At 51.3% G+C, this 25,226-nt stretch overlaps 1 protein-coding gene across 1 annotated transcript in view; it reads left to right on the forward strand.

The window, feature by feature from the left end:
• Positions 1 to 25,226, forward strand: part of Bcr (BCR activator of RhoGEF and GTPase) — a 115,741-nt gene that overhangs the window by 75,879 nt on the left and 14,636 nt on the right. Inside the window, exons 8-16 of the mRNA XM_057794646.1 lie at positions 1,606 to 1,746; positions 8,777 to 8,898; positions 9,789 to 9,957; positions 11,894 to 12,013; positions 12,890 to 12,965; positions 14,907 to 15,011; positions 15,574 to 15,648; positions 19,232 to 19,329; positions 21,487 to 21,618. Coding sequence (XP_057650629.1) covers positions 1,606 to 1,746; positions 8,777 to 8,898; positions 9,789 to 9,957; positions 11,894 to 12,013; positions 12,890 to 12,965; positions 14,907 to 15,011; positions 15,574 to 15,648; positions 19,232 to 19,329; positions 21,487 to 21,618 — 1,038 coding nt within the window. The remainder of the gene's footprint in view (positions 1 to 1,605; positions 1,747 to 8,776; positions 8,899 to 9,788; positions 9,958 to 11,893; positions 12,014 to 12,889; positions 12,966 to 14,906; positions 15,012 to 15,573; positions 15,649 to 19,231; positions 19,330 to 21,486; positions 21,619 to 25,226) is intronic.

A 25,226-nucleotide genomic window follows, 5' to 3' on the forward strand; every position in this document is an offset into this window, starting at 1 on the left:
TGGGCAGAGGTCGTGGGAACACTGTGTGGCAGTGAAGTGTGTGAGCTGAGGTTCCATGGACAACAGGCAGGGTTAGGCGGTAGGCTGGTGACCCACTGCCAGGATGCTTTCCTACGCTGAGAAGCAAAACCAGAAAATAGAACCAACTCTGGTCTTGCTGCCCAGGGAAACCCTGTTCATAGCATGCATGCTTACAAATTTCAGGCGCATATTTTGCTTAATGAGCCACCAATTCACAAGAATACGTTTTTCTTTTCTTCTTCCCCTCCCACGAATGAGACCCCCACTAGAGGGCTTGTTGATCATGAACTAACATGTGTGAACATCTTCTTTAATTACTTAGAAGACGTCATGTTGTAAGTGTTCACACCACTTTCCCCCTTTTATTTATGCAATATATGGGTACTTTGCCTGCATGTACATCTGTACACCAGAAGAGGGCATCAGACACTTGTGAGCTGCCATGTGGGTGCTGGGAATTGAACTCAGTACCTTCGGAAGAGCAGCGAGTACTCTTAACCACTGAACCATCTCTCCATTCCCTACTTTTTTTCCTTTTAATAGTATATATGGAGATTATTATTTCATTTTGGTCCAGGCAGCTTTGCCTAATTTCTTTTAGCTTTTTTTTTTTTTTTTTGAGGGTTTTGCTCTATAGCCTAAGCTGAACCTGAAGTCATGGTTCTTGTGCCTCAACCTCCCAAATCCTGGGATCACAGGCATGTGCTACCATACTCGGCTTTATTCTTCTTTGTTGTGCTTGGTTGTTTTGGGGATGAGGCTGGAGAGATGGCTCAGCAGTTAAGACTGTGTACTGCTCTCCCAGGGGACCTTAAGTTTGATTCTCGGTACCCACATCAGGTGACTCACAGTCACCTTAAACTCCAGTTCCAGGGGGATATGATGCCTCTGAGCTCCGAGGGCGGAGCTATCAGGGTGACAGATCTTGAAGCAGCCAGTCACATCCCAATCAAGAGCAGAGATAGGATGAATGTGTGCACTGTGCACAGCTGGCTTTCTCCACTCTTACACATTCATAATGCCCTGACTAGGGAATGGCGCCCTCCACAGTGGACAGGTCTTCCACTTAAGCAAATATACTCAAGATAATTCCCCACAGGTATGCCTCCAAGCCATCCTGCTCTAGACAGTTCCTCATTAAGGCTTTCTAGATGATTCTAGGATTGTGAAATAGTAAGTTTGGAGTTTCTGGCCAGGTAGCCCATCCATTTGACTCTGAGATGCTGCCATCTGCCTCTGGCTGTGATTGGTTCAGATCTCAGGCCTGTGTGTAGTAAAGCATCCTGGTGAACATCAGAGCCACCTAGGAGTGGTGGGAGTGAGGAGTGGACCTACTCATCTCCCTAGCTTCTCTTTGTAGTTGGGATTAGGAGTTGAAAGGGTTTTGTTTCTGTGAATCAGGGAGCTGCTTGCCATGGGCAAGGAACAAATTGTTGTTATGGTATATAAATTATTAATACTTATGTCTGGGCTTTGGGAGCAGTGGGCCTGCAGCTCTGAATTGTACCCAGTGTGCGTGTATGGTTTCACAGTGTTCTGTGCCGATGCTATTCTGACTAACTCTGGTCTTCCCACCTGGGCCAGGACTTGCTAAAGCATACTCCGTCCAGCCATCCTGACCATTCCCTGCTGCAGGACGCCCTCCGCATCTCACAGAACTTCCTGTCCAGCATCAATGAGGAGATCACACCCCGGCGGCAGTCCATGACCGTGAAGAAAGGAGAGGTGAGCATGGCTGAGCGTGGCACCCCCGATCTCAGGCACAGAGGCTGAGCGCGGCACCCTCGATCTCTCTCAGGCACAGAGAGTCACTTGCTGGTCCTTAGCAGATGGCTCAGCACAGCACAGGATACATATGGCCCTTGGGGAACCCATGACTGCCGGGTACAGCAGGACATCAGGGTAAAGTCAAAAGGGTGATCCTGTGCCCAGGGAAGGATCCACAGTTTGGGGGGACATAATCTGGCTAAGGAAGTTGATATCTGCAGCACAGAGCTCCCCTTCTCCCTGTGCTAGCCATGGATGAAGATTCTGTTTCTGTGAGTCATCAATAAGCACCCTGTGCTCCTGGCCTCCTCTGACTGGTGAGGACAGCGGAGGACCAGGGCCAGGAGCTGGAATCTAACATCCTGTGTCAGAAGGGGTGTTAGAGTTGGGGAAGCTGCGCTGTTGTCTCTGGAGTCTTGCACCCAGACAGGAGCTGTCAGACCCACGCAGGTCATGGTAAGGTCATGCCACTGACCGCAGCTGCCTCTGAGAACCACTTCTTCCTCCTCTGGCTCATGTGCCAGGTGCCTGGGGACATTTCTTTCCTTTTTCAGTACAGTGACAGGCAGGCTGCTCTTGGCTCTCATCCTCCATGTCTCTTTCTGGGAAGAGCTGTCCTACATGTTGAGTTGAAAGTACTTAGGCACGGTCTAATTGGGCTTAATTGCGAATGAGGCGCCTGGTCATATCTCTCTTGGTGGGCCTGACCCAGGAGGAGCTGGGGAAGAGGAAGGAGCTGTCCTTTGGGCTCTGGAATAAAGCCAACTCGGGCTCCATCCCAGTATTCTGAGAGCTGTCCCTAAGCATCCCGGTACCCATAGCTTCTCCCTTCTTCTCCGTTCTTTGTCTCTACAGTAGGGTAGGGGCTTAACTCACCTCTCTGGGCCCCTGGGCCTCAAAGGGATGCAATTTATGGGAAAAGCAGTAAATGACAGTACCCTGGCCCTGTGTGTCCACTTTTCTGTTGTCGTTAACTCCGTTGAAGGCAGAAGCGGTGGGACCCTAGCTTTACTAGCTAGTAACCCCTGGGGAACAATATTGAGTGGAGCAGTTTTCCACCTAGCCAGGTGGTCAGTATCCGGCACCTAGGGAAAGTAGGAAACAGGTCTCCTCTAGAGTGACACTGGGCCTTGCGTATGGTTCTCACGTGAGGCCGTTGGATAAGAGCGGAGCCTGTGTTTCCCCATCAGCATCCCGTTGTATCTGACTTGGTGTCAGATTTGTGCCCATCAAGATCCCATGTATTGATTGTATACCTGCTGGGGTCACCCATCCCACACGGTGTCTCTGTCTTCTCTTATGCCCACTGTTTCTTTAGGACCTGAGAGGCAAACATTTGAACCCCTTTTCCCTTGACCCTGAATATGGGACCAATTCTACTCCTGTTCCCAGCCCGCTGCTTAGGCTCCCTTAACAGACATAGTCCATGCGCTCAAGTCAGCTGCCTTAGGGACTGAGGACTGAGGTGTCACCCGGAAGCTAGCAGCTAAGTCCCTACTCCCGCATCTGTCTGCAGGTCTGTAGTGTTTAGGGCAGAGTGTTTTAAGGAGGCCGGAGGCTACCTGTGGAGGCGTCTGCTGATGCTGCCTCTGCTGCTCATAGGGTGTGCAGGTTTGCTTACCCGCTTCATCCAGCCCTATCCATCAGTGCCCTAGGATGCCTGTACTTGTGTCCCTTGGTCCCCAGACGTGTCGGATCCTCATCGTCCTCCCCAGTGTCCTTCCACCCGCACAGTGCTTGATGCTGCAGGAAAGGTACTAGAAGGGCAGTCTTCAACCCCACGCTGGTCCTTGCCCACTGCTTGCCTCTGAAGCTGACTTGGGCCCCCTCCCCCTTGAGCATCTGTGCTCTCTAAGGACAGTGACCCCCTCCACTGGGCCATGGTGGAGCTGAAAGTTTTGTCATGTCACATACTGATACTATGAAACAGAGTGGTGACATGGAGATACCATCTGTGCTGAAGATGCTGATGGGCATCCTTGGTGTCGCCAGCCAGGAAAGAACCTATAGTATCCCAGCGGGATGAGTCGGGGCACTATGAAGAGTCGCACGTGTGAGCCGTGGGCAGCACCTGATGTCTAGCGTGTCTGCTCTGATCTCTTCATGCTTTTCAGCCAAGTCTCCTGGCTCCAGAGCTGGCCCTTTTTTGGAAGTGTCTGGGCAGCGTTAGAGGTGGTTTCCAAACTGAGCAGCGGCCAGCGGCTGCCCTGGCCGGGCAGAATTCTTACCCAAGCACACCAGGAACTAGCAGGAGCAGGAGCTGCCCAGCATGAGGAGTGAGGGCTTGGGGTCTCAGCTTTTTGGATCAGAAGATCCTGCAAATGCATTTTAATCCTTCCAGGCCCTCGGCCTGTGAGCTGGTGGGTGGGTGAGCACTTGTTTAGCTGAATTAACTTCACAGTTCAATAACTAAGTCCCTACTGCCGGATCATTTCCTCCGAGCGGTGATGGCCTGTCTGCTCTGAGCTCTGCACTGTGTGCTGCTCGGGCTTGCAAGAGTAGCTGATGATTCCAGTTCTCTGCTGGGCTTCTAGAGGCCGTGGAGGAGGCAGGCAGTGGCTTCTGAAGGCACTGTAAGAAAGGACAGAGCTGCCGGGCGGTGGTGGCGCACGCCTTTAATCCCAGCACTCGGGAGGCAGAGGCAGGCGGATCTCTGGGAGTTTGAGACCAGCCTGGTCTACAAGAGCTAGTTCCAGGACAGGCTCCAAAACCACAGAGAAACCCTGTCTCGAAAAACAAAAAAAAAAAACAAAAAAAAAGAAAGGACAGAGCTAGTGAAGGCTACGAGGCAGCGGGGCTTAGAGCACACTAGGCTTTCCTGCCGACGATTAAAAGGAGTTGGGGGCGAAGGGTATACCTCACTGGTAGAGTACTTGCCTATCATGCTTGAAACCTGGGGCTCCATTTCGTGTGTGTGTGTGTGTGTGTGTGCGCGCGCGCGCACGGATGCTCGCGTGCATGCACACACGCGGATAATTGATGAATGGGTAAAGTCAAACCCATTTGCAAGAGGCATTGAGAGGGTGGGGAGCATCAGCACTGAGCACCTTCTAGGCAATGCTTACTTGCTGCCATTATGAGGGTGGACATGGACCGCAGAGCCCACAGCCCAAGCAGCAAGTTCAGAACTTACAGTGTGGTGCACTCAGAATATATATGCAGGATCCTGGATTCAGTCCTTAGCACCCACAAGAGCCCCGGAGCCCCTGGGAGGCCCTGTGGGTATGTTGTTTCATTTAATCCTCAAGAAAAAAAATGTCACTAAACAGGCTTTTATTTGTCCCCATCTGTAACACTGGCGTGGAACCCAGGGCCTTGTAAAAGCTAGGCAAACGTTTTGTCCCTGAGCTGTGTGGTTCAGCCCCCACCCCACCCTACATCTGAGTTTTAAAGACAACGAGATAAAAAGAAAGTAAACAAGCTAGGGTGTAAACATTAAAACCATAACAACGTGCTTCTAAATTTGGTCTTCCCAAAGGAGGCCCCGGACAGGCTGGTTCCCAAGCCATGCCAGGAGACAGGCAGTGAAAGTGGAGGGGATCCTGGTCTGTTTATGTCGGTTCTCAAGAAGGCAGTGATGTCCTTTCCAGCTGATATTTCCTACCTGCATGTAGAGGAACACCCAGAGAGTGCATCCCCCCAAAACCATACACAGGTCTTCCTCCACTGCTTTGCCCTACAACCTGGGGACGCAGAAACCTACATAGGGACTCCTGCCAGCACACAGGACATGCCCATGTGGAGAAACCAGGACTCACACACCAACAGCCACACACGGGAACATACACACATCTCTCCCCATCTCCTCTTGGACACAAGGCTTGCCATTTCCACAAGCAGCCTTCTCTGAGCTACAGACTCCTTGGACCTGGGTCCAGCAAGGTCCTGGGCTGTCTGTCCTTCAGCTCTGTCTTGGGGCGGGGGTGGGGTGGGACGTGCACTGGGTGAGGCTTTGAATAGACACTTCCTCCTGAGCGCCTGACCTCATTTAATTTTTTGCACACTGTTGCCTCTAACAGAGGTGGTTCAGCCTTGACCTTGTCTGTGTGCCCTGGAGAATGGGGGCGGGTGGGATGGAAAGCCAGTGCTGGGCGCCCTGTGCTCCCGGGCCTGTAACCAGACTGATGAGCACTTCTGAGTGAGGTGTCCCCTGGGCAGCCGGAAGCCGCCAGAGTCTGAACTCGCTAAGGCCGTGTGAGCTGGCCCAGCCAGACCAGACTGGCCGGAGTCTGCACAGTAGCCAGTATTCCAGGAAGGGAATGGGGGAGGCAGCAGGAGTTGAATTTGCAATGAAAGCTTCTTAGCTAATGGTCAGAGGGACAAGGTTACTGTTAGGGCTCCCTTCTCCGCCTCACCCCTATATTTCCTTATCATAGAGTCTTCCCTGTGTTATCTGTCTTGGACCTGTCTCTCCCCTCCCCTGCAGCTGTTTCCAGGGGGAGAAGATGGAGGATGGGAGAAATGAGAGGGTCTTAGCCCCTCCCCTCCCTGCAGAGTTGAACCCAGGCCTGGCTGACATGAGCTATGGAGGAGGCATCTGCCCAGAAGCCTAGGGATCTTAACTTTATTATAAAGCAGGGGGAGACTACCAGCCTGAGACTCTTACCTCCAGGCCTGGGACAGTCCTGGGCCCGCCCTCTTCCCACTGCAGTCTTCACCCACCGGGCTCTCCTCTCTGGTTCTCTGATCCCAGGCCTCCCTTCCTGGATGGGCTGTTGTTATGTTTGGGGCCCCACCTGTTGTCCCAAGGCTTGGGCGCCCTCCACCCTGGCTATTGAATGTTCTGTTTGGCGGGGGACTGCCCATGCCCTGGGATTCAGAAGCCAGATCTCATGGTGCTTTGCACAAGGACAACTCTGATGGATGTCCCCATCAGTGACTTTTACACACCCCTGAAATAGCTCTCACAGAATGGGGACCAGGGGTGGTGGGGCCGGCTGGGAAGTGTTGAAGTCATCGTCTGTCCCCTCCCCTCCTCCTCCTCCCCCGACCCGTGACAAAGCTGGAGAGGGGTTAAGTAACTGTTGTGATATCAAAAGTGCTTGCCAAGACCCGGCTAAATCTGCCTCTTGGAACCTCTTAAGCCTGCATGAGATTTGGAGAGCATTCGGTGCCAGGGGACGCTTGCCTAAACACGACAGACCCACAGCTTCTAGGCTGAGCTTAGGGCGCCCTCTGCTGGTCCAGTTATTTGGAACGAGAAAAGACTGCCATCTGGTGGTCTGCGGTCCTACTTCTGTGTCCTTATTATTGAGGAAGCATTCATTGCAGACTTTGGTGTCCCAGAACACTTCCTTATCCCCGCCACAGACCTAGCCATATATATACCCATCTTTATAATCTACTCTCGATCTCCCACCAACATTTCCTCAGATGTATGCACCATTGGGCTAGGGAGGTGGCTCGTCTGTTAAAGGCTAGGCTCATGCCCCAAAAGACAAATGTCTGTATACTGTTTCTTGAATCTTGTATTTACCGTCATGGAGGTGTGTGTCAGAGTCCTGGTCTTAGCATGTTGACACCAGCCTATATAAAATAATTAGCTGTTCCACACCAGCAGTCAGCCGGCCGTCATGAGCTGAGTGCCTGTGATGGCGTTATATGACCCTCCATGCCAGGGGATGTCAGGGGATCTGTCCAGGCTGCACCCTGCAGAGCGTGGGAAGTAGAATTTGTGGGGGTGGAGACTACAGGCACAGGGAACCAGGCCCTGTACAGCCCTAGTCCACTGGATGAAAGGAGGGAGCATCCTGCTTCTTGGGGGATTGGGGATCAACTACACCTCAGGCTGGGGAAGACAGTGGAGTTTGGTTTGGTTTGGTTTGGTTTTTTGAGACAGGATTTCTCTGGTTCTCCTGGAACTCCCTTTGTAGACCAGGCTGGCCTTGAATTCATAGAGATCCACCTGCCTCTTCCTCCTGAGTGCTGGAATTAAAGGTGTGAGCTGCCACTGCCCAGCAACAGTAGAATTTGTTGTATACATCTGACCCGCAGGTCCTTCCCCGGACAGTGTGGAGAGCAGGTGCCCCTCCAGAAAGCCTTCCTGAAGCCGGGTGCTCCCCCCAGGCCAATGAGTAAACATGCCCCGTGCTTGCAGTACTGCCTTCGGATGGCCTTTCCGGGGCCATTTTCTCGTGTCTGAATTGGGCTTGGGGTGGTTCACAGTAACAGTACTTCATCCTGTCTCGGTCCTCTGCATGACATACCATCTAATCCACATGAGGTGGCTGGCATTGTCTGAACAAGTTAATAACTTGTCTTATTATGCCTGCTTAGCAACGTGTTGGGTTGCACAGGAGAGGTGACTGTCCTTGGCTTGTTGATGGACTGTTGAGTTACAGAAGGCTTGGGACCTACTGGGAGACTCTCTTCACAGTCCTTCCCTTGTTCTAGGCCCCGCCCACCTGTGTCACACATCCTCATCTCTCTGTTGGCCTTGTTCTTAGTCATTAGTGTCTGGGGGAAGGGTCGGAGGTAGGGTTCAGACATAGGTCCACAGCTTCCTGAAGCCTTCGGCATGAGACCCAGCCCATACTCCCAGCCCTGCTTCTTCTCGAAGAACTCCTGGGCCCATCTTCTCCCTGCTGATTGGCTGCCCAGTCCGTCACTGGAGTGTAGTGCCCGTGCCTGAGAACAGTCACCCAACAGGAGCATCCGGTCTGTGTGGCTGACCTCAGGCCAGCTCCTCAGAGAGGTACCAGTCACCCCAAACTGATGTCAACCTCTGCCCCATTCTCTGGTATTCTTCTCTGGGCTGAGCATCTAGGTGGGACTCAGAATAATTGGCAGAACAAGAGAGATGCCGGCAGCCCCATCTCTTAGCAGGCAAATAAGATGACTAGAATAAACACAGCAGGAGTGTAAATCCCAAAGGAGAGCGGTTTCTAGACAGTCTCCTCCTTGCTCCTGCTGAGACAGAGGCCCGGTGCCCCATCTCCCTTCCACACCCATCGCCCTGACCTGCCCCCTGTACACACTGTGCCCACAGCACCGGCAGCTGCTGAAGGACAGCTTCATGGTGGAGCTGGTGGAGGGGGCCCGCAAGCTGCGTCACATCTTCCTATTCACCGACCTGCTTCTTTGCACCAAGCTGAAGAAGCAAAGTGGAGGGTGAGTGACGTTGGCCCTGCCCTCACCATTGGCCCTGCCCTCACTGCAAGGCTTTGGGTGGCTGGGTTTCTGACAGACATGAATAAAAATGTAGCCAGACCCCCCACTCTTTACATTGTTTCTACTTGAATTTGATGCCAAGCTCAAAGTCAGGGATGTCAATAACCATCTGGAGGGGTCATAAGGCAGGGCAGTGACTTGTCTTTGCGTCCTGTAATGAAAGGCAGGAAAGTCTCATCATAAACCATCAGAGAAGCGTCTAGGGCTGCAGGGCTGGGCCAGGAACTCTCTCCTGTCAGCAACTAGTCACTCGGTGGTAGCTGTCCTTCCGTCTTCCCGTGCTGTAATGCCTTCTAAGTTTTATACACATCACCACTGCCACCAGCAGACTGCCCAACGTACACATCCACACACGCCACCAGCAGACTGCCCAACGTACACATCCACACACGCCACCAGCAGACTGCCCAACGTACACATCCACACACGCCACCAGCAGACTGCCCAACATACACATCCACACACGCCACCAGCACCAGAGATTTGCCCAGGTTGGAATGGAGTCAAGAGGTCATGTTAGAACAACCTAGACACAATGGGGTCTCCTTACACATTTCTGCTGACGTGAGAATAAACTCACTCACTCCATGCAGAAGAGGAGCTTACGCTCCTGTCCATCAGTGAAGTGACGCTAACAGGTATACCGCGGCCTCTCAACCTCTGCGCCTCTGCACTTCAGTCCCGTCCCTTCCCGTCAGTGCCTGCTGCCAACCTCAGCCAGCCTGTCATGTGAAACATGAAGGGCCCAGCCGCAGACCTAGGGCTCTCTGCTTCTCAAAAGCAAAGGGAAGTGCTTGGTCTGTTAACGTTCTCGTCCCTCTCCACCCCAGCAAAACCCAGCAGTATGACTGCAAATGGTACATTCCGCTCACGGACCTCAGCTTCCAGATGGTGGATGAACTGGAGGCCGTGCCCAACATCCCTCTGGTGCCAGATGAGGAGCTGGATGCCCTGAAGATCAAAATCTCCCAGATCAAGAGTGACATCCAACGGGAGAAGGTGTGACCGATTTTGGAGAGCTCGTGCCAGGTTCCGTGGAGCCTGAGTACACAGCAGGCCCTTGTGTGCAGGCCGAGCAGGTGCTCTCTCGGTCTTGGCTAGGCATCTGTCCCTCCACAGCTGGTCCGCAGGATCTGCGGGGACCCTTGAGAGTTCTCGGCTCCTGTGCATCGGGTCATAGCTGGACTCTGGTTGTTTTGAGAGCCTCCAACTAAATTTGAGTTCTCCTACTGAAGTCCCTAGCAACCGAGCCCCAGTGGGAGATGAGGCATCCGGCAGGCGTGTTCACGGAGTGTCTGTTATAGGATGCTTACCCCGTCTGTCAAACTGCTCAATATCCATTTACCTCACTTGTGATCCCTTGCATAGAAGGTTCGTGTTCACTCACAGATCCCCTGTGGCTCTTGTCTGACGTGGTCCAGTTTAAGCCTGCATGGCCATCCCTGGAATGTTGAGAGCCCAGCCTTGTACCTACCTCTTACTATGATCTTCTCATCCTCTCCCCTACCCCGTCCTTGCATCCCAGGAAGACCAGGCCTAGGAAGCCCCTGATTCTTCTTAGGGAGGTTGTGAATTTAACCTCCTTCCACATAGGAAACAAGCCAGGAGATCAGTACTCAACGGTCCCAGGCAAGAGAGGCACCCAAGGGTGGGAGGACCGTTTTCCCACCACCCCCAAGTCACACCAAGTAGAAATGAAGTCAGGCAGAGAAAGAGTGCATCCAAGGGACAACTAAGAGACAAGGTCTTGGTGGATTGTCCATGCTAGTATCCTGGGCAATCCTCTCACCCTACCTTCCGTATTTAGAGCTACAGCTAGCTGATGCTCAGGGGGCTGCCGTGTGGTGTTGTGGCAGGGAGACATGCTTAACCATGGCGGGGGGAGGGGTGGGCAGGACGGTGCATCCCAATCAGGCTGTAGAGGACTCAGAGCAGACTAGGATGTAGCCCCCCTAGCTGCTTTGAATTACAGTCCCCTGAGATTTTTTTTTTTCCTGGAGAATTCTTAGGAGGTGTAAAGGTGAGTCTAAGGTTAGTTCAGGCCAGGGGGGTGGGGGCTGGCATTACCCCACAAACAAGCTGTATCATCAAAAGAAGGCCTCTGCTCAAGGACACCCCCTAGATCCCTAGTGAAGTAGATACAACAGGACAGGGTCTTTCAGCGGGCATGCCCCTTCCTAGATCTCCACATTGCAAATGTTGCGCTTTTAGGGATAGGTAGGGAAGCCCTGCAGCTTCAGATAGGGGTGAGCCAAGACCACGGTGGATGTTAGATGATTGATTTATGACCTCTGTAGCATTGTCCCCAAGCAGAGCCAGTGCTGTATCTTTGGGGCTACTGGGTCCTGCTGCCCGCTGATGGTTGTCGCTATCCCACATCATGCTCTTCTGGGAATAGGGGTTGGGGCACCAGCTTATGAGAGGCCACAGTCTTCTTTCCAGAGTCAAGTGGCTTCAGGAAAGTTCCACACAGCTCAGGCCAAGGAGGGGTTTTCTAATCAGATCATAGTGATGTTCATTCTAATGTGCTAGGACCTCTCCTTCCCTGACCCCCAACATCCCAGGGGCCTGATGTTAAATGTGACCAAGGCAGGGATATAGGTCCCCTATATCCCACTAACTCCAGAACATTGTCCAGGTTTTGACAAGCTGAAGGCCTGGCCTCTGCTCTTACAAAAAGGACTGATTCCTTCAGGAAGGGCTCAGTGAGCACACCCCTAGCTAGTGCTGGGGCTCAACCCCAAGGAAAGGCTGTTCACATCCTCTAAAGGCCACCAGCAACAGCTGACGAAGGGCCTGGACTGTACTGAGCTGACAGATGGGATTCTGTGCTCCGTGAGCCCGGGGGTAAGGCCGGGGAGTGATGGACCACAACTGAGGGGCAGCAGATGGCATTGGTTCCAGATGAAAAGACAAAACTATTCTCTCTCTGCAGAGAGCAAACAAAGGCAGCAAAGTCATGGAGAGGCTGAGGAAGAAGCTGTCCGAGCAAGAGTCACTGTTGCTGTTAATGTCCCCCAGCATGGCCTTCAGGGTACACAGTCGCAATGGCAAGGTGAGTGCCAGCCGCGGTCCAGACTTACCCAGGCGCCTGTTGTCTCCAGCTCATGGATGCCTTTGTGGCAGCCATTCTATGGCTCCGGGGAGCTGGGGAGCATCCCCATTCCGAGAGAGACCAGTGCAGTGTGACACGTGCAGGCACACATCCCTCCGATGGGGCTTTGGGCTAGTCTCCAGCCGAATAACAGCTCCCTCTGCTTCTGCGGCTGGGAAGTGGCAAGGGCTCCAGGGAGGGTGTAGGGGAGACAGCATGCTCATTTTCTGCAGATGTGACCTCGGGTCCTCAGGTACAGGAACTCTACCTAGGGACTTCCAGGGTCATTGACATTCTCTTCTGGTCTGAGGTCTGATTCCTGGTGCCACCTGTAGCCTGGGTCTCTCTATTTTCTCTCTCTCTCTCTCTCTCTCTCTCTCTCTCTCTCTCTCTCTCTCTCTCTCTCTCTCTCTGTGTGTGTGTGTGTGTGTGTGTGTGTTCGTGTTCGAGACAGGGTTTTGCGTGATTTATTCTTTTGCATGTGACAGGGAGAGCGCTGACCAGACTTTGTGAGCCTTGTCTTCTTATGGGCTGGATGCAGAGGTTAGATTCCCATCAGCCCTCACCCTAAAGATAACCCCTCCCTCCATGTCCTTAAGCCGCACCACCTCTGCCAGAGTCATGCTCTTAACCCCAGGCATTTCGGGTAGCCTTATGCTGGACACAGGCCTATACTGTGTCTGGGTACCATGGCCCACAATACAGTAGCATGTACAAAAAGTGGTCAGTTTAGCCGTGCACATACCCGGACTCAGCCAGCTGCGGGAGAAAAGTGTGTCTCTCAGACTCTGCAGAGTGGAGATGACTGGGGTCTGCTCTTCTTTTCCCTCTCTGCAGAGTTACACATTCCTGATCTCCTCCGACTATGAGCGAGCCGAGTGGCGAGAGAGCATCCGGGAGCAGCAGAAGAAATGTGAGTGGGCCCTGTTTTGTATTTATCTGTTGCTTTCATTGGTTAATTAATAAAAAAACTGCCTAGGCCCATTTGATAGGCCAACCCTTAGGTGGGTGGAGTAAACAAAACAGAATGCTGGGAAAAAGAATCCGAGTCAGTGAGTCGCCATGATTTTCCCATCCGACACAGACGCAGGTTAAGATCTTTCCTGGTAAGCCAGCTCGTGGTGCTACACAAAATATTAAAAATGGGTTAGATCAATATGTAAGAACTAGCCAATAAGAGGCTGGAACTAATGGGCTAGGCAGTGTTTAAAAGAATACAGTTTCCAGCTGAGCGGTGGTGGCGCACGCCTTTAATTTCAGCACTCGGGAGGCAGAGGTAGGTGGATCTCCGTGAGTTCGAGACCAGCCTGGTCTACAAGAGCTAGTTCCAGGACAGGCTCCAAAACCACAGAGAAACCCTATCTCGAAAAACCAAAAAAAAAAAAAAAATACAGTTTCCTTGTAACTATTCCCGGTAAAGCTAGCCCTGCGGGCGGCCAGATACCAGAAAAGCAGCCCCGCTGCTCTTATTTCAACAGGTGGGTGGGTAGATGAACAGACAGATGGACGAATGGGTGAGTGGATGTATGGATGGATGGGTGAATGGACAGACAGACGGATGGATGGATACTCAGTGGACAGTTCTCAATCTTCTAATGCTTCTCCCTTCCCCCTGTTTCTCTGCTCTACTCTTCTTTTCAGGGGGGCTTTAGACTGGGAAGGGGGGATGTTGCATGGAACCCAGCCTAATTCAGCACATTAGAGGAACTGCCCAGCCCTATTGTGCTCTCCCAGTGCTCTCCCAGCCAATATGCCCTTTGACCTTCCCAGCTGTCTGTTCACATACCATCTACCCTTCTCACCTGTCCCGGCCAGGCCTTTATGGCCTAATCCTTGGGCCTGTTCACCAGTTACCGTCTGACCCCCTGGGGCTCCATTGCCCTCCCTCCCCAGGTAGTGAAGAAGGAGCCGTTGCCTGGACTTACCTCAGGAACCACACTGTAATGGCCCCACTGTTGCTCACCTCCAAACAAGACTCTTCATCCTCCCTGTAATGACTCCTTCCTTCTCTAGACGCTTCCCTCTGTCAGTGTTTTTTTTCTCTCTCTGAAATTGCAAGCTACACTCCGGGTCCTGGGACAGTGTTGGGAGCAGAATGGTAGACCTCACCCACAAGTCCTTGGCCTGCAGCTGTCCAACACCCCATTATCCAAGAACTGCGTCCTCAGATCAGCAGCTCCTGCTGAAACAGGAGTTGGGGTTCAGTTTCTGCAGATACAGCTGGGGGGCTCTGCACGCCTCTGACCCCTTCTGAGTTCCTGTCTCTAAGACTCATCATTTATGCCATGCTGAGCTAAGACCACTTTTTCTTTTCAGTGCCTCTATGGCCTGGGAGAAACCAAGGGCTTATGTCCCAGGGATTCTTGACCTAACATGGGATCCAAACCATTTCCAGTATGGCAGCATCTGTCCCTGCTCCAAGTGATATCCAGAAATAAACCCCTTTGCTTCAGCTGACTGGGAGACATCACCCACTGTAGCCGAGTGAAGGACAAGAGCTACACGGGTGTTTGTCTGGGGAGACCAACCAGGGAGATGCTTCCAGGCCAATTTGTCTATTCCAGCCTGCCTTGTGGCACTGTGCTTGGGTGACAGGAGAACACATGTGAACATGAGTTATCAGCAGGAGAACACATGTAAACATGAGTTAGCAGCAGCATTGCTGATCCTCTCAGGGGCCCCTGGGCCTGGGCTCTTCAGGGCTTTGTATTGCCCAGGGCTATCCCCGCATTTCACCTGGGAGTCAGCAAGGCCCAGGGGGCCTTTCTGACCTTCCTGCCTCCTTGTATCTAGAGGGTCGCTTGAGAGGGTCAGTGCAGACTGATTTGTCCCCGTGCCTGCTCCGCCCCTTCAGGTTTCAAAAGTTTCTCTCTGACGTCGGTGGAGCTGCAAATGCTGACCAACTCGTGTGTGAAACTTCAGACCGTTCATCACATTCCACTGACCATCAACAAAGAGGGTAAGGCTGGGCTCCTGGGCACCAGGCTGACCTGCTAGGAGCGGTTTCGGCTCCTGGGCATGGGGCTGATCTCTTAGGAGTGGTTTCGGCTCCTGGGCATTGGGTTGATCTCTTAGGAGCAGTTTCTCCCCCTTGCAGCCACTGCCGGACAGTTGTAGAGACTGACCATGGGCTTTGTCCCTAGCCATAAGGTTTGTGACAGCCGGTCAGACTGTCAGTACAGTGGCTGTGAACCCTGAGCAACACTGAAACCATGCCAAGTTTTGTGTTCGGTGCTGTCCATGTGCATACGGACTCAGTTAACACACACGGGTGTGTGTTCAAGCACATGCGCTCCGCTCATACCCATGTCACCCCAACCCCCTCTCCTTTCTTTGGAACTTTGTTTTGGTCACCAGTTTGCCTGCGTTTTGAACCCAACAAGATCCTAAGATACTAAATGCAGAATCCATAGTGGGTACTTAACTATCTATGATACTACCTCCCCCTGCTGGACCAACCAGTCACCTTACCCTCCCCTGCTGGGGAGGCAGAAGGTTGACCTCTGTGGTCTCTCGTGCAGATGATGAGTCTCCCGGGCTTTACGGCTTCCTGAATGTCATCGTCCACTCAGCCACCGGGTTTAAGCAGAGTTCAAGTAAGTGACTCAGGGAGGGAGGTGGTGGACCCTCTAAGTAAACTTTCCTAGGAACGCTGTTTGGGTCCACCAGAGGCGCTGTTCCCTGTGGGACCCTGCTGGATGAAGCCTGCTGGGGATGGGATTGTTTTCTCAGCTTTTGCCCATATCTGTCTCGGAGAACGGAGAATGCATACGGATGAGCTGCCACCTGCTGGCAGGTCTTTTAATTACTGGGTCTGGAATTTGAGCCCAAAGCCTGATCCATCACAGCAAGATGCCAGGGAGCCTAAGGTCCAATTCCGGGAACTGTAGGCGGCGGTCCCCCAAGCCCGGCAGCAGAGCAGATTTAGCTGGTTCGAGACCACCCTTTCTCTCCCAGCGAGCTGCTCTGGCTGTCTAAGGGCGGCCACACTGCATCTTCTCATCTCCTTGCCTAGGCCCTCCCAGCCCTCAGGCCCGTGGTCCTGAAGGGCAAGTACAAGTCTGACCCTCTCCACGCTGCTGCAGAACGGGAAGCCTCAACAAGTTCTGGAATGGGTCCGAAAAAGGACTTGCATGTAGAGTATACAAGGAACTCTTAAAACTGAGCACTAGGAAGATGCAGTTTCAAACGTTTTGTTTTTAAACGAGCAGTGGGCTAGTAAGATGGCTCAGTGGATGGAAGAGCCTCCCATGCAAGTCTGGCCACCTAAGTTCAGCACCTGGAGCCCATGATGAAAGGAGAGAACCTCCTAGAAGCTGTCCTCTGCCTTCCCCACATGCACTGTGAGCACACAAAGACATCCACTCACACGTCATGCATACACATACACAACACACACACATGCATACACGCTCATTCGTGTGCGCACACACACACAAAAACAACTATGCTAATTTTTTTAACATGAAAAAGATTTGAATAGAAAACACCTCACCAAAGGATTAGTACATAGCTAGTAAGTACATGGGAAAAAATGCTTGTCATGTTAGAAAAATGAGACTTAAAACCACTTTGAGATATTTGTTCATACACCCTGAGTCAGTGATCATCGGAAAGATGCGCACTCGGGCTGGAAGTGTAGCTCAGTGGTAGATCCCCTCACTGACATGAATGGGGCTCTATCTATCTCAGATGTAAAATGCATTAAGTCCTAGTTCAAAAATCCCCATCGTTTTTAAAAATGCCACCCCTGCTTAAAAGCCTCAAGTCTCATCTTATCTGAACTCCTATAAAACAAAAAACAAGTTACATGTTTCCGACATAAAATAGCACAGAATAAACATTCTCATAGCCAAGGACCTAAATATCAAGGAAAGATAGGGATAAAGCAAACTTCAGCAGTTTTGTGCCCAGCATCTTGGACTCATGATAGAGCTCTCTGAACTCGAGAGCATTGGGTAGCCTTTCTGCCCAGCTCTGCCACCTGCAGCCCCTCTCTTTTGCTGTAACTTCTCCATAGCTACAGCGTTCCTTGGTGGCTATCCATGGCCCCGACATCTTCACCCTGCTGGGTCTCCATTGCAACTTAACCTTTACCTGCACAGCTTCACCCGGTGGCCTCTTGAGGCCTCCTCGAAGAGACTCCACCTCTCTTATACATTGTCTGGCCCAAGTTGCTCTCTGGAACCTTTGTGCAAGATTCCGTGACCTCCTCAATCTTACATCTTTCATGTCTATAAAATCAGTAATGCCATGCGGACAGTATTACCAGGTTGCCAGCCTGGGATGGAGTCTGCCCCTCCCCTGCATTGCAGCTGCCCCAGCTTCTCTGTGCTGACCTGGGGAAGCACTTCCTCAGCCAGTGACTTTGCAGGAGCAGGGAACCCTTCAGCTGCACCCTCAGTTCAGACTTTCTCCTTTCGAATGAATTTGCATCTTCACACTGGAGACTTTGGGAGTTGGGGTCTTGACCTCAGGGCGCCTTTTGTTTTGTCCCAGTTGAAAGCACAGGTTTGTCTTTAACAATTACTGCTACATGGTCCCCTTGGGTGTTACCTGTAGCTATCAACTTGTTCATGCTCCCTTCCTTAACAAACTGCTCGTGTGATAGCAACCGTGGGCAATAGCCGAACCACAGCCTGGATGTCATCTTTCCTTGAAACTTCTTCCACAAAAAGAAGAAGGGCATCTCTAACCCAGAGTTCCAGGCACTCCAACTCTAACTCTAACTCTCTGTCTCTCTCTCTCTGTCTCTCTCTCTCTCTGTCTCTCTCTCTCTCTCTCTCTGTCTGTCTGTCTGTCTCTCTCTCTCTCTCTCTCTCTCTCTCTCTCTCTTTCTCTCTCGTTGTTGTTGTTGTTGTTGTTGTTGTGGCAAATATCCCAACAGAGGCAGCTTAAGGAGAAAGGGCTAATTCTGGTTCCCGGTTACGTACCATCCATCATGGTGGGGAATTCACGGAGGCAGGAGGCAGCTAGTCTAGTCACATGGCACCCAGTCAGGAAGAGAGAGACAGAGAGACAGAGAGAGAGAGAGAGAGAGAGATGAATACTTAAGCTAGCTTGCTTCTCTTCTTCGCCAGCCTGTGGAATGGTACCACCCACATTCAGGCTGGATCTTTACATCTTAATTAACCTAGTATAGATAATCTCTCACAGCAGTCTGTTTGCAAAGATTCGCCATATGTTTGTTCCATGAGCATCTTCCCTCCCTTGCCAGGCCTACCCCCAAGACTCATCCAGTAACAGACCAACGATGCCCAAGCTGCCTTTCTAACTCTTGTCCTATCTCTCCTGACCAACCGTGTTCATTTATATCTGATATTTTACTCTTTAAACTTCAGATTCCCAAGCCAAGGGTATCACTTGCAGCCTCTGTTCCACTTTGAGACTCCTTGCTGTCAGCTCGGGCCGTTCTCCATCAGTGTCTTAATCTGTATCCATCCAGACTCTTGACACTCGACTCATTGATAGCTGTCCTGTTCCACCCTACTGTCCCCTTGCCCTGTCAGTCAGATGTCATCATCCATGGCAGCCTCGTTTATCATCTTGGTCCATATGCATGTAGGTCTTTGACGTGGCCTTCCCGATCCCCACTGCCAGGCTTCCCTTACTCCTCATCCAGGACTCCCCTAAAATGCAGGACCCCTTCCCGTCATTTGCCACTTACACTTGGTCCAACAAGTACCCCGCTTCTCGTCTTTCTCAGCCTTGCACTAGTGTGGAACTTCCGGTGATCCTAGCTCTGTGCTTCGTGAAGTTCCTGTCGGGGTCTGCTCAGATCCTCGGAGCTCCCCCTAGGCTCCGGTTTCCACCCTTTGTTACTCCCAGGGTAGGAGACATCCGCTGTGGCCTCTCCACAGTGCAATGCTCTACCCACCCTGGCTTCCAAGGCCACGTCCGCCTTTCCCCCTGCACACCCAGCTAGGTCCCCCGTCCCAGAAGGGGCTTTAGCAGCCGGTTGCTGAGTGCTGAGGAAGTGGGTGTTTGAGAAGTCCTGTGTCCCAGCTCCTCTGGCAGGCCCAGGTGTATTGCCTGAGGGGCTGGTGTTTGTGTCAGCCACTGTTTGGGTTACCTTAAGAAGGAAAGGTGATTTTCCCCCAACGTTGTAAATGATACCTGCTCTGACGCAAGCTGGCAATACAGAAGAGCCCTCACCCTCACCCTGCCCCTTTCTCCCAGATCTGTACTGCACCCTGGAGGTGGACTCCTTTGGGTATTTTGTGAACAAAGCGAAGACCCGCGTCTACAGGGACACGACTGAGCCAAACTGGAACGAGGTGAGGAGCCGGCCCTCACCAGGATGTTTTCCACAGATCTTAATCTCCGGGGGCTCCCCGAGGGCTTCCCCCGTGTGGTTGCCAGCATTCCTGGAATCTCCTAGTGGTTGAGGGGGGGGAGGCTGTATGAAACAGCCAAGAGATTTTATCTCTGTGTTCCTGAGACTCTTACCCACCCACGCCCAGGAGAGGAATAACCCATTTCTCCAGAGAAGCATTTCGAAAGAATACTTTAAAAGGCTTTTTGAATCCTGCTATAGCCTATTGTATAGTTGTTAGGTTTCTGGCTTGCCTTTTTCCTCCGAAACTGAAATGAACTCCTGGGACTGTTCTGGCTTCCGGAGTTCTTAGGCCCTGCTTGCCAAGGTTGTGGGTCTGGCTCCCTGAGCCTCCCTGATCTGTTTCCAAGGGTCCCGTGTGCTTGTCTTGAGGTACTAGCTTGGCGTAGTCTGTTGGCTGTACTCCCCAACCGTGGGCCTTTGGCATGGCACGATTGCACAGAAGCATGAAGTTGTCAGACTCTGAGTTGCCCCCTCTGGTCTCTGCAGTTGCTGTGACCCTAAATAGCCTTGAGTTAGTTGGCACAGGTGGAGCAGCCAAGCTACAGAGCTGCCTCCCACCCCTTGCGCACCAAGGAGTGAACCGTAAAATACCAGGCAGCTTAGTCTCATCTACCTTGGTCATGTGGCTAATGGTGTCACCGTGCGATCAGATCCCTGGTCTTGCTTCATTGCGTCCCCTCATCGTCTGTCCATTATGCATGTTGTCTAAGTAGGACAAGGACACGAGGGGCCCAGTAGTTACCGCTCAACTTCTCAGGACAAAAGGCCAAATATAATCTATAATAGTGGCAGAATAAAATCCCATGAGGCTTGCTTTGGTGATACATTCTTGTGGTCCCAGTACATAGGAGGTAGAAGCAGGAAAATTGCCTGGCTTTCAAGACTAGCCTGGGCACATGGTGAATACCAAGCCAGCTCCATCTTAAAAAAAAAAAAAAAAAAAAAAAGCCACATGAGATCCATTGTAAATTGCTTTCAGGAAATAAGGGGACTGGGGGATTGTGTGACACCCCACAGAGGCAACAAAGATGGATTCTAGGTAGGTTTCAAAAGGCCTAGGTAGGCATAATGGGGAGTCTAGGTCACCTGATGTGTACCTGCAGGTCATAGAGGGAATTCACATAACTCCTAATACAACTTCCCAAAAATAGCTGCTATGTCCAGCTAGAGCCATGCATGGATGGAAAATGCAGAATTCCCTGGAGGCTCTAAAGGGTGATAGAGGAGCAAGTTAACTCCACATTAAGTGGCAAAGCTCAGAGGACCATCGCAAAGCCCTCTAGCCCTTCCATGGATTATGGTTTTTTAAAGAGAATGTACGGAAGCCAGAACTTGTACCCCTAGCTTCAGTTTTATTCTTCCGTCTTAGTGTGGCAGCAGAAATAAGAGGAAGGGCAGAAATTCCCATGACTCCCCGCTATTACAATCTTATACAATGTAATATACCTGCATTGCACACCCATCATCGCCCAAAGGCTACAGTTAGCGTTAGATGTACATGCTGTGGGTTTTCACAGATAAATGACCATATGTAGCTCCACTCTAGCACTACCCAGCACAGCTTCACGTCCCTGAAAATGAACTCACTTCATAGGCCGTTACCACCCAAAGTTATCAAACACCTGTCTCTAACAATCACCCCAAGATTCTGAAGCCGTCAGTATCAAGCTCACGCTTTGGAGACAGATGCCGTTGTGCCAAGTTTGAGTTAGGTTTGAGAGGGTTTAAAAGGCTTCTAAAAGCTGGGTGGTGGTAGTGTACACCTTTAATCCCAGCACTTGGAAGGCAGAAGCAGGCATATCTCTGTAAATTTGAGGCCAGTCTGGCCTACAAGAGCTAGTTCCAAGACAGGCTCCAAAGGTACAGAGAAACCCTGTCTTGAAAAACCAAAAAAAAAAAAAGGCTTCCAGAAACGAAATATCCAATCAGAGAACCATAGTGTGGTACCGGCAGCATCCGGAGGAAAATTACGAAGGGCTGGGTCCATCTGGGGCAGCAGGGGTACCATTTGTTGTTAAACCGTGGTTGAACCTGCCACATCCTTAGTTGGACCTGTTTGTTCGTGGGTAACTTTCTTTCTTTTGGGGAACCACAGGAGTTCGAGATAGAGCTGGAAGGCTCCCAGACCCTGCGGATACTGTGCTATGAAAAGTGTTACAACAAGATGAAGATCACCAAGGAGGATGGCGAGAGCACAGACAAGCTCATGGGGAAAGGTCAGCTCCAGGTGAGCCCGCCCCACTTCCACCCCTGAACACTCCATGACCTCTCCCATGTGAGGCTGCTAAAACGGCCTAACCCCTGAGATGGAGGATAGCCAGTCCAGTCATGAGTTCTTCCTTCCTTTCTCTCTGTCTGTTATATCACACTGTCTTGTTCCCCAAAGATTTTCTGTCAAACTTGTTCTTACAGCTGAAGCCGTAACTTCTCTGATGGTTCTAGCAGCCCACAAGCAGAGAGTTAGGTGGTGCCCTGGGCTACAATCAGTTACGAAACCATCTCTCTTTGGAAAAGTAGGCGTCCCGGAGCCTACTCATTTTCTGTCTGGTGTATGGACCCAGTTTCCAGCTGCTTTCCCGAACAGGGTACACACAAGTACACCCCAGAATTAGTATAAGCACCCCTCAGGAAGGACAAGAGAATGTGTCCCTACAGGCCTAGCACAAGGTTCCTAGTCCTCAGGAAGGGCCATTTGGACCCTCAGTCCTTTGGAACTTTATACAGCCTCAGAACCATCACTGGTGCTCACTGCTTTCTGGCAGACGGGAGCTGACACCACCTGCTACGAGTCTGGCTTTGCCTCACGGTTCTGCAGAAGCAGCTAGGAGAAAGTCTGGATTGCATCTAGATGTGCTGCCCATGCCTATGGCCACCCTCTTGTGTCTAGAGGCCAGTCTGGGCTACAGAGAGAAATCCTGTATCAAAAATAAAAAAGCTCTAGTGTCAACTTTTCTTACAGTGTAACTTCTTTCTAGGGTTATTTGTTTCATTCGTGAGTGGGCACAGCATACTGCAGTATGCATAGAGGTTGTGAGGCCTCTCCTTCCACCTTGAAGCAGGTGTAGTGTAAGACCTTGGGCGCCAGATGTATTGCGAATTCAATTGGTCTTAATAGTAAAAAACCCAGAATCAGATATTAGGGAGTGAATGCTGAAAGACTAGAGAAGCAGTGTGGTCTTGCCTCTATGAAATCGTCAGAACCACGGGGGCAAGATCCTGTCTCTATGAAACTTCAGACTGAACCCCGAGCTCCTGTCTCCTTTCTTATTATATTCCTCTCTCCACCCAACCACATCTCTGTCCATATCCACCTCCCTAGTGCTGGGATTAAAGGTGTGAGCTACCACTGCTTGGCTCTTTCTCTTTTAAACTAATTCAATCTCACGTAGCCCAGGGAGGTCTTGAACTCACAGAGATCTGTCTCTGCCTCCCAAGTGCTGGGATATAAGGTATGTGATACCACTGCCTGGCCCCTATAGCTAACTAGTGTGGCTAGCTCCACCCTCTGATCTTCAGACAAGCTCTATTTGTTAAAGCACAAACGAAATATCATCACACAGGGTGTCTTGTTTCTGCTGCTTTGCTGAGTGTTCCAGAATAGCTGGCTGGTGAGTTTGTAGGCAATTCTCCTGCCTCCTCTCTCGCCATCCTGGTGCATCTTACTCCATGTAGCCCAGCCACTCTATCTGACCTCTTCCTGCCACAGAAGTGGGTCAGGTCTTGAGTATTGTACCCCACTGCCTAGACTTTCTATCTTGGTGTGAAGCCTCTAAGAGGAGAAAAGAGGGTTTGGCATCCCAGACACCTATAGAGCACAGTATACACCCACAATACACACTCAACAGTACACACTTACAACCACCGGGTTCCCTCCCTGAGGACAAGAAGTAAAATTTCACCTTAGGATTAAAACATGGAGTGTCAGGAATGGTGAAGGGGAAGACGGACTTCCTGAATCGGTTACTTCTTTGAGAGGGGGACCCGTTCTCTTCACTCAGATAAGCAAGTCTCTGTCCCCTGCCTGGCCAGACTGCTGCCTGGTTTTGACTGTGGAAGTGTGTTGGGTGACTCGGGGGCTTGGGGCCTCAAGGAATTACCATACACTGAGAACAGACTGGAAAGTAGAAATGTTTCTCTAAGTGTCCCGGCCGTGCCTTGCCAGGCAGTCGCCACTGATCCTTCCAGCCAGCCCCAGAGTGACCACACTATCTTTGACACCAAGGCAGTGGTCATGATTTCCTATGTTCCAGTATGGGTCTTTTTTTTAAAGAGTTATTTGTTTTGCCTGCATGGATGTCTATGTACTGCATGTGTGTCTGGTACCTGAAGAGGCCAGAAAAGGGCACCAGGTCTTGTGGAGCTGGAGTTACAGGTGGCCATGAGCTGCCATGTGGATAATGCGAACTGAACCTAAAAGCAGTGCGTGGTTTTAAGCACTGACCCTCCAGCGCCAGTATTAGTCTGCCAAGTGATAGTTACACATCAAATGACTGTCACGGTGTGTGCTGTCTCCTTCTGTTTTTCTGGGGTGCCACATGCTTGAGGCAGGTTCCTCAAGGAGAAACAGAGCTTCATTTATCTCAGCTCTGGAGGCCGAGAAGCCCGTCATGCTGGTAGTGATCTGGAAAGGGTAGGAGGTTGCATCTTGAAACAAGAACCCAGGAAACAGTTTGGAACTCTGGCTTGATCTGCAGCACCTTGTCCTCACTTCCTCCCTAGAACTTAGTCCATGAGAGCTCTCTCTTCTAAAGACAGCTACTCTGGTGGCTCTAGGACCTGGCACTGGGCTGCCCCCACTGTCTCTAGGCTGTCACTTAGAAAACCCATGTTCATCCGGATCCAGCCCGTGCTTTCTCGTGGTGCTTACGGCAGATCTTTTCTTAGGAGAAGGGAGTGAACCCAGGACCGTGCATATGCTAAGCAAGTGTTCTACCACTGTTCTGCAACCCCGTCCCTTCCTTATGTTAGTCAGAGGCAGAGTCCTACTGACTTGCCTAGGCAGGCCTTGAACTCACCTACAGGCCGACCGTCTCAGACTTTTAAGTAGATGGGATCGGGTGTGCGCTACACCCAGCTGCAGCAAATCTTGAAGAATGTTCATTCGACGTTCAAGGAGACACCTTCCCAACTATTTCCGGCCCTCTGATGAGCAGTACTGTCGGGGACTTGTTAGGGCTCCACCTCCCTTCTCCCTCTTGGTATCTGCCCACAACCCAGGCATTCTTTGTGCATATCCCAGGCCCTGGTACGCTCTTGAAGCTCCTATTACCCAGCCTCACTCAGGGGTGATCCCACGGATCCTTCATGGTTTTATCAAGTACAGTAAAGAGAAATTCAGGTCCCACTAGTTGTCTTGAGTGACTTGTATTTTCCCCTCTGAAATCTTGGGAATGACTGGATTTGAACCAGGACCTCTTAGTACCACCACTGGAAAACTGGGGATCTCAGTAGGAAGAGAGCAGAGCTGCTGTATCAAACCAAGCTTCTTTGACACCCCCTTGCTGTGATGCTGCCATATAAACAAAATGTTTCTTGATGTATTCGCTTTTCTTTTTGGGCAGTCTTGAGTGCCCTGCAGCCAGCCTAGTGAAGAGAAGAGAAATTTCCAGAGCCAGAGAGCCGTGAAGGCGGCAGAGGCAGCTATGTTCAGGATGCTTCCAAGAGGGAAGAGATACCTTTATATAGAACAGGGCTCAGCTCCAGATTCAGCACAGACAAGTGGACATTCACAGCCAAGGAAGAGAGTGAGGGTTAGTGGGTAGACAATTACTAACGGGAAATGCCGTGTGTACGGAGGATCCTGGCTAGACCAGCCTACTAGGGGTTTTTCTGAAG

Source organism: Chionomys nivalis, chromosome 19 (genome assembly GCF_950005125.1).
Source record: "Chionomys nivalis chromosome 19, mChiNiv1.1, whole genome shotgun sequence".
Lineage (NCBI taxonomy): Eukaryota > Metazoa > Chordata > Mammalia > Rodentia > Cricetidae > Chionomys > Chionomys nivalis.